General features: G+C 37.8%; 1 protein-coding gene across 1 annotated transcript in view; it reads left to right on the forward strand.

Moving 5' to 3' along the window:
- c3a.6 (complement C3a, tandem duplicate 6) overlaps window positions 1-12,628 on the forward strand; it is a 28,970-nt gene that overhangs the window by 714 nt on the left and 15,628 nt on the right. Inside the window, exons 3-21 of the mRNA XM_079860476.1 lie at window positions 55-223; window positions 333-406; window positions 1,635-1,723; window positions 1,868-1,950; window positions 2,548-2,635; window positions 2,798-2,900; window positions 2,978-3,098; window positions 3,659-3,774; window positions 4,142-4,288; window positions 4,571-4,774; window positions 6,005-6,196; window positions 7,227-7,379; window positions 7,454-7,583; window positions 7,659-7,730; window positions 7,878-8,072; window positions 10,783-10,900; window positions 11,065-11,156; window positions 11,265-11,404; window positions 12,175-12,387. Of these exons, the coding sequence (XP_079716602.1) occupies window positions 55-223; window positions 333-406; window positions 1,635-1,723; window positions 1,868-1,950; window positions 2,548-2,635; window positions 2,798-2,900; window positions 2,978-3,098; window positions 3,659-3,774; window positions 4,142-4,288; window positions 4,571-4,774; window positions 6,005-6,196; window positions 7,227-7,379; window positions 7,454-7,583; window positions 7,659-7,730; window positions 7,878-8,072; window positions 10,783-10,900; window positions 11,065-11,156; window positions 11,265-11,404; window positions 12,175-12,387 (2,499 nt within the window). The remainder of the gene's footprint in view (window positions 1-54; window positions 224-332; window positions 407-1,634; window positions 1,724-1,867; window positions 1,951-2,547; window positions 2,636-2,797; window positions 2,901-2,977; window positions 3,099-3,658; window positions 3,775-4,141; window positions 4,289-4,570; window positions 4,775-6,004; window positions 6,197-7,226; window positions 7,380-7,453; window positions 7,584-7,658; window positions 7,731-7,877; window positions 8,073-10,782; window positions 10,901-11,064; window positions 11,157-11,264; window positions 11,405-12,174; window positions 12,388-12,628) is intronic.

Below are 12,628 nucleotides of genomic sequence, written 5' to 3' on the forward strand. Positions count from 1 at the left end.
TTTGTTTTTATGCATGTTGTAGATCTTTCATTATTAATATGTACTGCTGTTCAGATTCCCAGTGATAAGGACTTCTTCTCTGATGATCCTCTGGAGAAGCAGTATGTGTATCTACAAGCTCAGTTTCCATCCAAAATCCTGGAGAAAGTGGTCATGGTCTCATTCCAGTCTGGATATATATTTGTACAGACAGACAAGCCCATCTACACGCCTGCTAGCACAGGTAAGAAACAGCTTCAACATTAGATGCCCCCTTGAATGTCATGATGCAAAGCATAAAATAAACTATTTCTGTAAAAAAAACAAAAAAAGATCAAATATCCTTTCTGCAGTTCAATACAGGATCTTCTCGCTGACGCCTGGTCTGAAACCACTTGAACATGCTGGAATATCAGTGGAAATCATGGTACTCTTAAAAGAAAACTTTCCTAAAAAAATGATTCATGAACTTTAAAGGGATAGTTCACTTTGAAATTAAATTTTGGTATGTTTTAGCTTACCTCAAGGGCATCCAAGATGTAGGTGTCTTTTTTTCTGCAGTAGATTTTGATATTTTTAGGTCTAACCGTTCTTGTCTGTCAGTCATTTAATGCAGGTCTATGGTCATGGTCTCAAAGAGCATGCACAGAGTCCAAATTAAAACAATTCCCCATCGTCCAAATTAAACAATTCCCCATCGTAAGTACACATTGATGGCCTAAGACACGAAACGAGCGGTTTGTGTGAGAAAACGAACATTATTTATATCGTTTTTTAACTCTTGTACACAGCCACGTCCAAATGATCTGAGGACGCGCGTGCATCCTGGTGTGTGACGTGTGCGCAGACTGGTGCATAGATATATATACACTAGATGTCGCCTTGGCTACGGCAGTTCATTGGAACGAATGCCGTAGGCAAGGCGGCATCTATTCTAGTGTATTTCAAAGTGAACTATCCCTTTAAAAAGTCATCGTAACAACATAAAATGCAACATAAAACCCTAATGTACGTAACTGATGACAAAGAACTGATAAGAACCTGTTATTTCAATGTAAAACCATAAAATGTGAAATGTGTTCAAGTGACAAATTTTGTTGTTTTTTCCCCACTAATTTATAAGAAGATTTGTTCTTTTCCACTTCCATAAACTAATGGTTTTTCACCATACTTATTGTTAACCTAAGAGGTTTTTATCACAGCATTTATACTTAAATTCATGTTTATTGAATGATGTTAGTGTCATGGTGTTTTGTATTTGTTACACTTTAAATGATTATTTACCACAGTTTGTGGAAAAACTTTTTCCCACCTATGTTTTTGTGGTGGTTGTCAGTTTAGGTACCAAACATATTTTAGTACTTCAGTTGGTTGGAATATTAACATGATATCAGATAATCAAATATTTAAAAAAGATACTGTAAATTTAAGTTAAATACGTAATAACTAAATTGTTGCTACTGCATTTTTTTGCGGTAAAGTTCTGGCAATGTTCTGTTTTTTTTTTTTTTTTTTTTTACGTAAATTTTACTGGTTTTGTTTTTATGATGCACAATCTCCTCTGGCTGTTGATAATTAGCTATATGATTATAATGAAACAAAAAATATCATATCAAATTATATATAATTATTAATCTTTTTTTCTTTTCTTGAAGGATCCTCGAGGCATCACAACTATGAGAGAAACCGTATTTCCACAACAAGGGATTAGATCAGGAAAATATGCCGTACCTCAGCCTGCCAGGTGTGTTCATGCTGAAAACTGAGACTTGACGTAACTGGACGCAAGTTACCCGACTGGATTATCACTCGGTTTGTCTGTAGAGAGGAGAAGGATATTCATTCTTAGGTCTGTAATCATCTGTTTTTGATCTGCTTATATTTGTAGCCCTGGGATCTGGAAGGTGGTCACAAGATTCGCAAACACGCCGCAAAAGAATTACACTGCTGACTTCGAAGTCAAAGAATATGGTAGAAGCTTTATCTATAGATAAATAGATATAGATAGATATTTATTATATTTTTGTTGTTTATAACAAATTACATACTGCATATATACAGTTGGACATTTAATTTAATTTGCATTTCATTTTTTATTATTATTTAATAGATCATCAACACATGAATTTGATAATATCTTTGTATTTGGCAAGTGTCTCTTTTGCTTTAATGACAGCAGCACTTGATCAGTGTTACTTTAGTAGTAGTTATATACTACTGTAGTATTTATAAATAGTTTGAATTAGCATTCATTTTCATTTTACAGTAGGTTAAGGTTTAGTAATTTTGTAATGCGCTTTTGCCATTTAGCTTTATATTTATTTCAGTTTTAGTTAAACTTCAAGTTTTTCATCTAATTTCATCAGCTTTATTTCAGTTACCGAAAATGCTTTTAAAAGTTTTAGTTTTAGTTAACAATGGTACTGATATTAATTTTTCTGATATTTCTTATTCCTCTTACATAAACGATTGTGATATGTGTGTGTGATATTTGACTTTTGGAACCGACAGCATGCACATGATGATCTTTCTAGTGTTCATTATTGTTATGTGGATTTATTGTTATAGTGCTTCCCACTTATGAAGTCACATTATCACCCAGTCAGTCGTTCTTCTTTGTGAAAGATGCTAATTTGACGGTTAGCATTGAAGCCAGGTAAGGCTTTATCTCTTGATCTAATATGTTTTATTATTCTCTCCAAGCATTGATGAACGTTTCATTTCATACTCTCCCACATTTGCTGTGTTTACTCCATAAAGTTGTATACTTACCAAAGCACTTCAATCCTAATGTCACACATGAAGTCTGTTTCTCTAGGTACTTGCATGGAAACAACGTGAACGGACATGCGTTTGTGGTGTTTGGTGTCATGGAAGTTGAGAGGAAAACTAGTATTCCTTCCTCACTTCAAAGAGTCCAGGTGAGCTTCCCAGATGAAAACACGCCTGACGTATTAAAGTGATGCAGCCAAAGTGATGGCATTTACATAAAACACAGATATCAGATGGAGAAGGTACTGCCAAGCTGACAAAGGAGACGATACTTCAGACCTTCCCAGACATCGGCCAACTGGTTGGACGATCAATCTACATTTCAGCCAGTGTTTTAACTGACACTGGTAAGTGTAATTAAAAGTGCAGTGCCAATCTACAGTAATGTATGCATTTATGAGCCATGTCACAACAAAGTAGAGCATGAATTTAGCTCTAAAAAGTGGCATTTCATGGAAAAATTTGTTATGTAAATATTAGGGCTGTAAATAATGCATTTATTTAGTGTGAATATGTAAAAAAAAAACAAAAAAAAAAAAAACGCTATTTTTAAATAAACATATTTTTTACTAAATAATGCTATACACTCTCTAAGCCGTACATAAAATCTGATTGAAAAATGTCTAATAAATGACTTTTCTGAATGGTGCCCAGCAGAACGCAAGGATCTCAAGATGGGTTTTTCAGAACTACTGCTTCTATTTTTAATTTTTTACACCGAAAAAAAGTCTTACAAAATGCAGCACTAATGGCGTGAGATGCTGTAAAACAACTCCGGCTGCCAGACTATTGGGTTTAAAAATAAATAAATAATAATAATATATATTTTATTATTTTATTATATATTGATTTGAAATATTATATGATATAATATACAATTTTAGTCACAATTTGGTGTGTGTTTCAGGCAGTGAAATGGTGGAAGCTCAGAGGAAGGGCATTCAGATTGTGACGTCACCGTACACCATCCACTTCGAAAGAACACCACAATTCTTCAAACCTGGGATGCCCTTCAGCATCTCGGTATGAAATATTTCAGTTATTGCAAAAAGAATAAGTAGTCTATATTTATAAAGAAATTGGAACAATACCCTAATTTGGCAAGCTGTTTCTGTAATTCATAATTATGAGGTCAAGCAACTACATCCATTGTCCACCATGTTTTTTTCATCCATTGTCGGCCATGTTTTCATTGTCACGCCTCCAACTCAGAAACTTGAGGATCAAATAAAATCTTGTCTTAGTTTCTCAACTTGTTATTACGATTTTGTGGTGCCACTCATGTGGTTTGAACTCACACTGTCTATCCAACATTACTTGAACACACCATTAAATGGCATTTAGAAACAGTCCGTCAGGTCTAGCAAAAACATAATTGATGTTTTCATAGGTTTATCTAACAGACCCTGACAAGATGCCTGCTGAAAATGTGGAAGTGGAGGTCAATCCTGGAGGGGTCAGAGGCCGAACGAGAGCCAATGGCATTGCGAAGCTTACAGTCAATTCTCAAGAAGGATCTTCCGCACTAGAGATCACTGTAAGACCTGATGTCGGATTTATTACTGAACTACTGAGCTTGATGTGTCTCAGGCTTACAAAAAAAAGATTGATTGTGGGTTTTATGTGGTTTAAGATAGTCTTGCTTGTCTTATAGTCTGGTAAAACTGGTCTTGACTGCTTTAAGCTGGTCTTTAACACTAATCAATAGAGACCAGACCTGGACACCAGCTTAGGCTGTTTTAATTAGTCGTTTTTCTTGTCATTTTATGTTTGTTTTTTAACTTAGAATAGCATCAAATCATCATCTCTTCACTTCCAGGTACAAACCAAAGATCCAAAATTAGATGAAGACCAGCAGGCAGTGAAGAAGATGACGGCTCAGGCCTACAAGACCAAAGGCGGCTCCAACAACTACCTGCACGTCGGCATTGATACTCCAGTGTTTGAGATTGCTGATCAAATGAAAGTCAATCTGAACCTGGGCAGAAGTCCAGGAGTCAGAGATCAAGATTTCACCTACATGGTGAGAGACAGACCTGTTTCAGTCTGTGGCCTAATTGAAATTAATTATCTAGTATCATTATTTTGTTACCACTGCTACATGCTAGTAAAGTAGCAATGCTGTTTATTAAACGATCTCAAAAAAATATCTTTCATCTTTGAAACAAATGTCACAACGAATAGAGCATGAATGTGCTCTGAAAAGTGCCATCTTATGGAAAGGTGAATTAGAAAAAGATTTAAATATTGTACATATTATATAGACCAACAATCCAAAAATAGCAGGTGCCAAAGTCTCAATCAGACAGAATTACAAAATACAAACTATACGTTGAACTCTAAAAGCATTTTCTGTAATGCCCATTCAGTATTCATTGATTAATTGAATAAATAATTGGTACATCAGTTGATAAAAATAAATAAATATTTGTTTACTAGAAGAATAAAATCTACCCCTTACGAAAAAGAAGTATACTTCAAGTTCATTTTATGCTTAAGTAATGTTCAAGTATATTTTTAAGTATCCTTTTTTAATCAACACTTGAATGTCGGTAAGTTTCATAAAGAAAGGCAACATTTTATACAAAAAAGTTGAGAAAATCACATTTTGTCAAAGACTACGCCTTGATCAGATTCAGAACGATGATCAAAACACAGATGGAGTAGATCGAGTCCGACACCCCCAAAGCTTCACAGTCGTTTTCTCTTCATGGGTTACGCTTCATTTCATTTGGTAATATTAAGCCGTTTTGATTTACACGCTGTTTAATGTTTTATCACATTATTTTACTTTTGAGTGAGCAATCTTCTGTCACTTGTTTCAGCTTCTTCTTCTCCTGTGTTTTGATCTGGAGATTCTGTATTAGAAGATGTGTCATAGCACCCCCTAACGTATACCAGTGAAAACATGGGTAGCTGGAAAGTTCAGTCAGTGGTGGGGAAAAGTAGAATTAGAGTAAATTCCTATACACTACCAGAGGACTAGCCTACCCAAAAATTCAGATACGCAGAATTAGAAACATATCTGTTTTATATCAATATTCTAATCAATATTTTCAAACAATGTAAGATTCATAAGACTGTATATGAAAAACTATGCAAAAAAAATTATATTTAATAGGCAACTCGACCAAAAGAGTTAACTCAACTACAAGCCAAGTATAATTTGAATACTTTAAAAGAATAAACTTATTTTTCGTAAGGGACTGCATGAATGTCAAGGTTAAATGTCAAATTTCCCTCTCATTTTCAGATCTTAAGTAAAGGTCAGATTGTTAAAGCAGACAGGTTCAAGAGGAGAGGACAAGCTCTAGTGACTCTGTCTCTACTTGTAACCAAAGACATGGTGCCGTCCTTCCGCTTTGTGGCTTATTACCATGTGGGCACGTCTGAGGTGGTGTCTGATTCAGTCTGGGTCGACGTGAAGGACACGTGCATGGGAACGGTGGGTCAACCACGGATTATTATAGATCTATTAGACATCAAGAATTGACACTAAGGCCAACAAAGCGTTTTTTCACGCGGCTGGCATATTTTTTCAATTGTTTTCAATGGGAGTGCCGCGTTTTTAAAACGCCATGAGCGTAACGAGTTGCTGAGCGGTTTTTTTTTTCACGCTGAAGCGCTGAGCGTTCTGCATTTTTTTACAGGTTACCAGAGTTGGAGAGTTAAAGAATGTTCAACTTTGGGTAAAACGCAGCGCTCATCACTATCACTTTTTACGAGGAGAGGCGGGACTAATACCACACCGACCAACCGCCACATTCTGCTTGTACAACGTCAACAGATGACGACAACAAGCATAATAACGGGAAAAAAACATTTAAAACAAGAGCCAGAGAAAATACATTACATTGTCTCGACATTTTAATATAGAATCAACACAAAAACAAAATATGTGTGAAATGAGATACTAGTAACACTTTCGCGGATATTCCGTATCATAACAAGCAAAGTGTCTCAACTGAAAAAAAACGCAACACTGGCAAATGCTCTCAAGCGGCCACAGCTAGGCGTTTTCAGCAGAGCGCCTAGCGTTTTCAGCCAGCTGACGTTGTACAAGCAGAATGTGACGGTTGGTCGGTTTGGTATTAGTCCCGCCCCTCCTCCACTGTGATTGGACGGTTGGGTAAAAAGTGATAGTGATGAGCGCTGCGTTTTACCCAAAGTTGAACATTCTTCAACTCTCGGCGACCTGTATGAAACGTGAGCGCTCAGTGCTTCAGCGTGAAAAAAACGCTCAACGCCTCGTTACGCTCATGGGGTTTTAAAAACATTGAAAACAATTGAAAAAATACGCCAGCCACGTGAAAAAAACGCTTTGGTGGACACACGGCCTAAGCTTCAAAAGTGTCTTGTTTGGATCAGTGGCGTCTTAAGTTCAATTATATTAATGCGTGATCAGCAGGAATAGATACTACTAGAGTCCAGTAGATTCTTCCAGTAGGGTCCTTAGTGTTTCTTGTGTTTCACAGCTGAAGGTTCAGGTGAAGGAGCCTCGACCGATCTACGAGCCAGGAGAAGAGTTCAGCTTGCTGATAACTGGAGATCCTGGAGCTAAAGTTGGGCTGGTGGCGGTGGATAAAGCTGTGCATGGACTAAACCAAAACAGACTCACTCAGATGAAGGTGGAGGTCCTACATCAACACCTCAACATTGAACGCTTGTGATTGTCTTATAAATGGTCTGTTTGTTGCTTTAGATTTACGACATTGTAGAGAAGCATGACACCGGCTGTACGGCAGGAGGTGGAAAGGACAGTATGGGGGTTTTCAGTGATTCAGGTCTGATGTTTGAGTCACACACTGCAGGAGGAACCGACACCAGAACTGGTATATATAAATAATGTTCTTTCAGTTTTCTAAAGCTGTACAAATCTCTTAGCCTGTTATTTAAACATCCTCTAGTGCCAGAGTGTCCCGCCCCTTCAAAGAGAAGAAGAAGAGCTGAGAGTGCTCAGCGGGTCACCACTATACTGGGTGAGAAGCTGGAGCTTTTCTTTTTTACTTGACAGACAGTAAAGGATGAAAGGAAATGATTTGGAGAGGGAGGATGAATGAATGCGCTCCAGTGCTCGTTCTTCAGCAGTTCTTCTCCTTCTGTCCTGATTGTCTTTGTCTTCTCAGCTGGTCAGTACTCTGGTGATCTGAGGAAGTGCTGTGTGGATGGCATGAGGGATAATAAACTCGGCTACACCTGTGAACGAAGAGCCATGTACATCGTAGATGGAGAGGAATGTGTCCGGGCCTTCCTGCACTGCTGTAATGACGTGGTGGCTCGTAGTATGGAGGCTGGAGAGGAGGAGATGATTCTGGCTCGGAGTACGTTTTTAAATATTGTTCAGTTGATTGTCAAACTCTTGATCTTAACACTGTGTAATGTTTCCACAGGCTAACAAACCCATTTTCTTTACAAGATGCATATAAGATGGCAATAAAATGGTTAATAATTAAATAATTATTTGGAATGATAAACCCCTCCTTTCCAAGAGACGACTCTTCTTCTGATTGGTCAGAAGGCCCAGTCTGTTTTGATTGGTCTACTCTGCTCTAATTGGTCAGATGACCCAGTCTGTTGTGATTGGTTTACTCTGCTCTGATTGGTCAGATGGCCCAGTCTGTTGTGATTGGTCTACTCTGCTCTGATTGGTCAGATGACCCAGTCTGTTGTGATTGGTTTACTCTGCTCTGATTGGTCAGATGACCCAGTCTGTTGTGATTGGTCTACTCTGCTCTGATTGGTCAGATGACCCAGTCTGTTGTGATTGGTTTACTCTGCTCTGATTGGTCAGATGACCCAGTCTGTTGTGATTGGTCTACTCTGCTCTGATTGGTCAGATGACCCAGTCTGTTGTGATTGGTTTACTCTGCTCTGATTGGTCAGATGGCCCAGTCTGTTGTGATTGGTCTACTCTGCTCTGATTGGTCAGATGACCCAGTCTGTTGTGATTGGTTTACTCTGATCTGATTGGTCAGATGACCCAGTCTGTGTGATTGGTTTACTCTGCTCTGATTGGTCAGATGACCCAGTCTGTGTGATTGGTTTACTCTGCTCTGATTGGTCAGATGACCCAGTCTGTGTGATTGGTCTACTCTGCTCTGATTGGTCAGATGGCCTTACAAAATGTGTCGGAAACCAAACAACCATTACCATATCTGAATTTCAGATTCATCTTCTTCAGCACTTCTTCGCTTTCTTTGACTTTTAGTATGTTTTCATTTGTCACATGTGTACCTTTGTTTGATTTTTCCTGCCACTCATCAGGTTTCATGGACACTAGTCCTTATCACAGCTGTTCGTCAATTAGTTCATTCTCCCTGTGTATTTTAGTTCCTCACCTTCACTCAGTGGTGTTCCGGTCTCGTTTGCGTTAGCATTCTGTTGGAGTATCTTCTGTCTTGCCCTGTGCATTATTGTTATTAAAACTTTGTATTTTGAACTTTATCTGCAACCTCCCACTAAGCAAAATGATGTCAGAAAGACGTCTTTTCAACGTCTTTGTCACAAAAATCGGACGTTGAAAAGACGTCCACTGAGGGTCTAGAATGAAAGTTGATATGACGTCTTTTTTCGACGTGTTCTGCACGTCCGATATAGACGTTCATCGAACCTTCGTACAAGGTTAAACACTAGTTCATATGTGGGCATTGTGGACATATTTCAACATCATTTATTGTCTCATTTAGACATACTTACTTTGACTATTGCTGTCAGATGATCTCAGTGAGAATAAACAGAGGTTTAGATGTTGATATTTGTTTAATTTGAAGTGTCACCATTGTGGTGATCAGTGATTGCTTTGGTTGGGCTCTTGGTCCCCTTTCTTTATACTTTAATTTTCCTTTGACTGCTGTAACAGTGTGTTTGTGTATCACAATTGTTAAAAATGATGATAAAAATCATGTGCACATGTTTTGAGCAAATGTATCAAATAGTCACACACAGACATCAAGATTTTGGATATGAATCACAACAACGGTGACAAAAAAAAAAAAAAAAAAAAAAAAAAAAAGCTTCATCCTGCAATGCATGATGGGTAGCTTTCATAGTACAAAACTCATTCTTGATTCTCAAGCTTTTTTGTTTTGATTGTCACCGTTGTTGTGATTCATATCCAAAATCTTGATGTCTGTGTGTGACTATATGATACTCTTGCTCAAAACATGTGCACATGATTTTTATCCACCTTCAAATAAGTGATCATTTTAATGCATTTGGCACCAATATTGCAGTTCCACAAGGATGGTGGTTATTAATCCCAAAAATAAATACAAAACTTTAAACATTATTAGATGCCCATTTTGTGATGATTATGTCATCATCAACATTGAGCTGATAACACTCAAACTTTTTCTAGGCTTTCTCTGCCACAACAATTGTGTTACACAAACACACTGTTACAGCAGTCAAAGGAATATTAAAGTATAAATGAAATGGGACCAAGAGCCCAACTAAAGCAATCACTGATCACCACAATGGTGACACTTCAAATTAAACAAATATCAACATCTAAACCTCTGTTTATTCTCACTGAGATCATCTGACAGCAATAGTCAAAGTAATAATGTCTAAATAAGAAAATAAATGATGTTGAAATATGTCCACAATGCCCACATATGAACTAGTGTTTAACCTTGTACGAAGGTTCGATGAACGTCTATATTGGACGTGCAGAACACGTCGAAAAAAGACGTCATATCAACTTTCATTCTAGACCCTCAGTGGACGTCTTTTCAACGTCCGATTTTTGTGACAAAGACGTTGAAAAGACGTCTTTCGGACATCATTTTGCTTAGTGGGCTTGCTAACGTAGATGTTGTTCGCAGGCAGCCAATCAAGACCTCAGACTGGCGTTATGCAAATTTGTTACAAACCTATGTAGGTTCAACAGGAATTAAGACTGGAATTACTGTTCATTTGAGTTTACAGATTTCCGAAAGAAACAGCAGGATTGATGATGGATGAGTAAATGAGTGAAGTGAATTCCTAGTTGCTCACAGTATATGTATTTTTTTCTGTAAACCTGGACAGGTGAGGACAGCGACTATTATGAGAGTTTTGATGAAATCTCATCACGTACACAGTTTCCAGAGAGCTGGCTTTGGACAGAGGAGATTCTGCCGTTCTGCCCAGCTAATAAGAAGTTATGGTGAGTAGGAGACAAAAATTTAATTTTAAATGAGCAGAAGCAAAGGGAAATGTTTTTTTCGTTACTAGTTATTATCTGTAGATAGTCTTGCATGCACTGTCAGCCTTTATGGGTATTTTCTTTATTTATCTGTTTTAACCTTTTTCTATCCTCTCCTGTCCCAGTGGAGCAACATCGATCACAAGAGACAGAATCTACCTGAAAGAATCTATCACTACTTGGCAAATCTTCGCTTTTAGCCTGTCAAAATCGCACGGTAAAACTTATGTTAGGATGAAGTACACTTATAAAATACACTTTTTTCACCTCGTTTTAGACCTGTAGCATCATGCTAATACTCCCATTGCTGTCTTTTTCTCCAAAGGCATATGTGTGGCAGATCCATACGAGATGATAGTTTATAAGAGGTTCTTCATTGACCTGAAGGTGCCGTTCTCAGCTGTGCGCAATGAGCAAGTACAAATCAGGGCCATCCTTCACAACTACACCAAGAAGAAAATTAGGGTAAACATTAACACAGTCATTTTGGTCTTCGATAATCACCCAATGTGGTGTCAGATACAATTAACGTGAGGACAAATGTGCCAATGAGGCAAATTAGACTTGTTTTAATCATGCATTACTTCTGGGAGTCCAAGTTCACAGGTTTTATATGGTTGTTTGCAAGGACCAGGCTAGTACAAAAAGTGCTAAATCTTCCAAAATTTGAGTGTTTTTAGGTTACAAGTAAACAAGCTATCTTTAACCACAACTATGGCACCATTTTATTTTTTAAAGTCCCCCTGTAGTGAACATCAAGCTTTTAATGTTGTTTATATGTCTGTGTGGTGTTTTTAATATGCTTTAAGACAAGCCATGTGTAAATTCATAAGTCGACAGCATTGCTGAATATTTCTCCTTAAAACTGCAGTGAACCAAAGGCAGTCTCAAAAACACGGTTTTAAATCGCTGGTCAACGTGACCGTCAACGAGTGGATCTCTGAACTGAGTGAGTGAGTGGAGGCGGGGCTTATTTTTATTTGCATATTCATAGAACCGAGAATACTAAATGAGGCAAGGGTGTAGAGCTACATTCAAGATATTTTAAGGCATGAAGAATTAAAAACGTTTAAATATGTAATTTTGGTGATCAAAGATGAGTTTTAAGGGATACAATTCTTGACTACAGGGGGACTTTATGGTAAATCTCATACAAAGCACACACATTCAAAACCTTTCACACACAACACTGTAACACATGGGTGCATTTGTCCAACTGTCGGCTTCTCCTTCAGGCACGGCTTGAGTTCATGGAGACTGAACACATTTGCAGCTCCGCCAGCAGAAAGGGCTCCTACCAAGCAGAAGTGGAGGTCGAGTCCATGTCCTCCAGGTCCGTCCCGTATGTGATTATTCCCCTGGAGTTGGGCAATCACTGGATCGATGTGAAGGCTGCAGCGTATGACTCTGTCTACAATGATGGAGTGAAGAAGATCCTGAGGGTGGAGGTGAGGGAACTTCCCGTCTGCCCACTGATAAAATTACAAAGCTTTTTTTTTTGGCATCCCATAAATATGCTAAATTACAGCATTCAAAACAGCAATAACAATTCTACTTTATATTGCTATCATTTATATTTCAGACCCAAAAATGGACTTCGAAAATGGAAGTGCTATTTCTGAATGTTCCCTGAACATTCAAAACGTCTGTTTTTTTTAAATGCTTTAAAAAGATTATTTGTTTTTTTGT

Source organism: Squalius cephalus (genome assembly GCF_949319135.1).
Source record: "Squalius cephalus genome assembly, chromosome: 2".
Lineage (NCBI taxonomy): Eukaryota > Metazoa > Chordata > Actinopteri > Cypriniformes > Leuciscidae > Squalius > Squalius cephalus.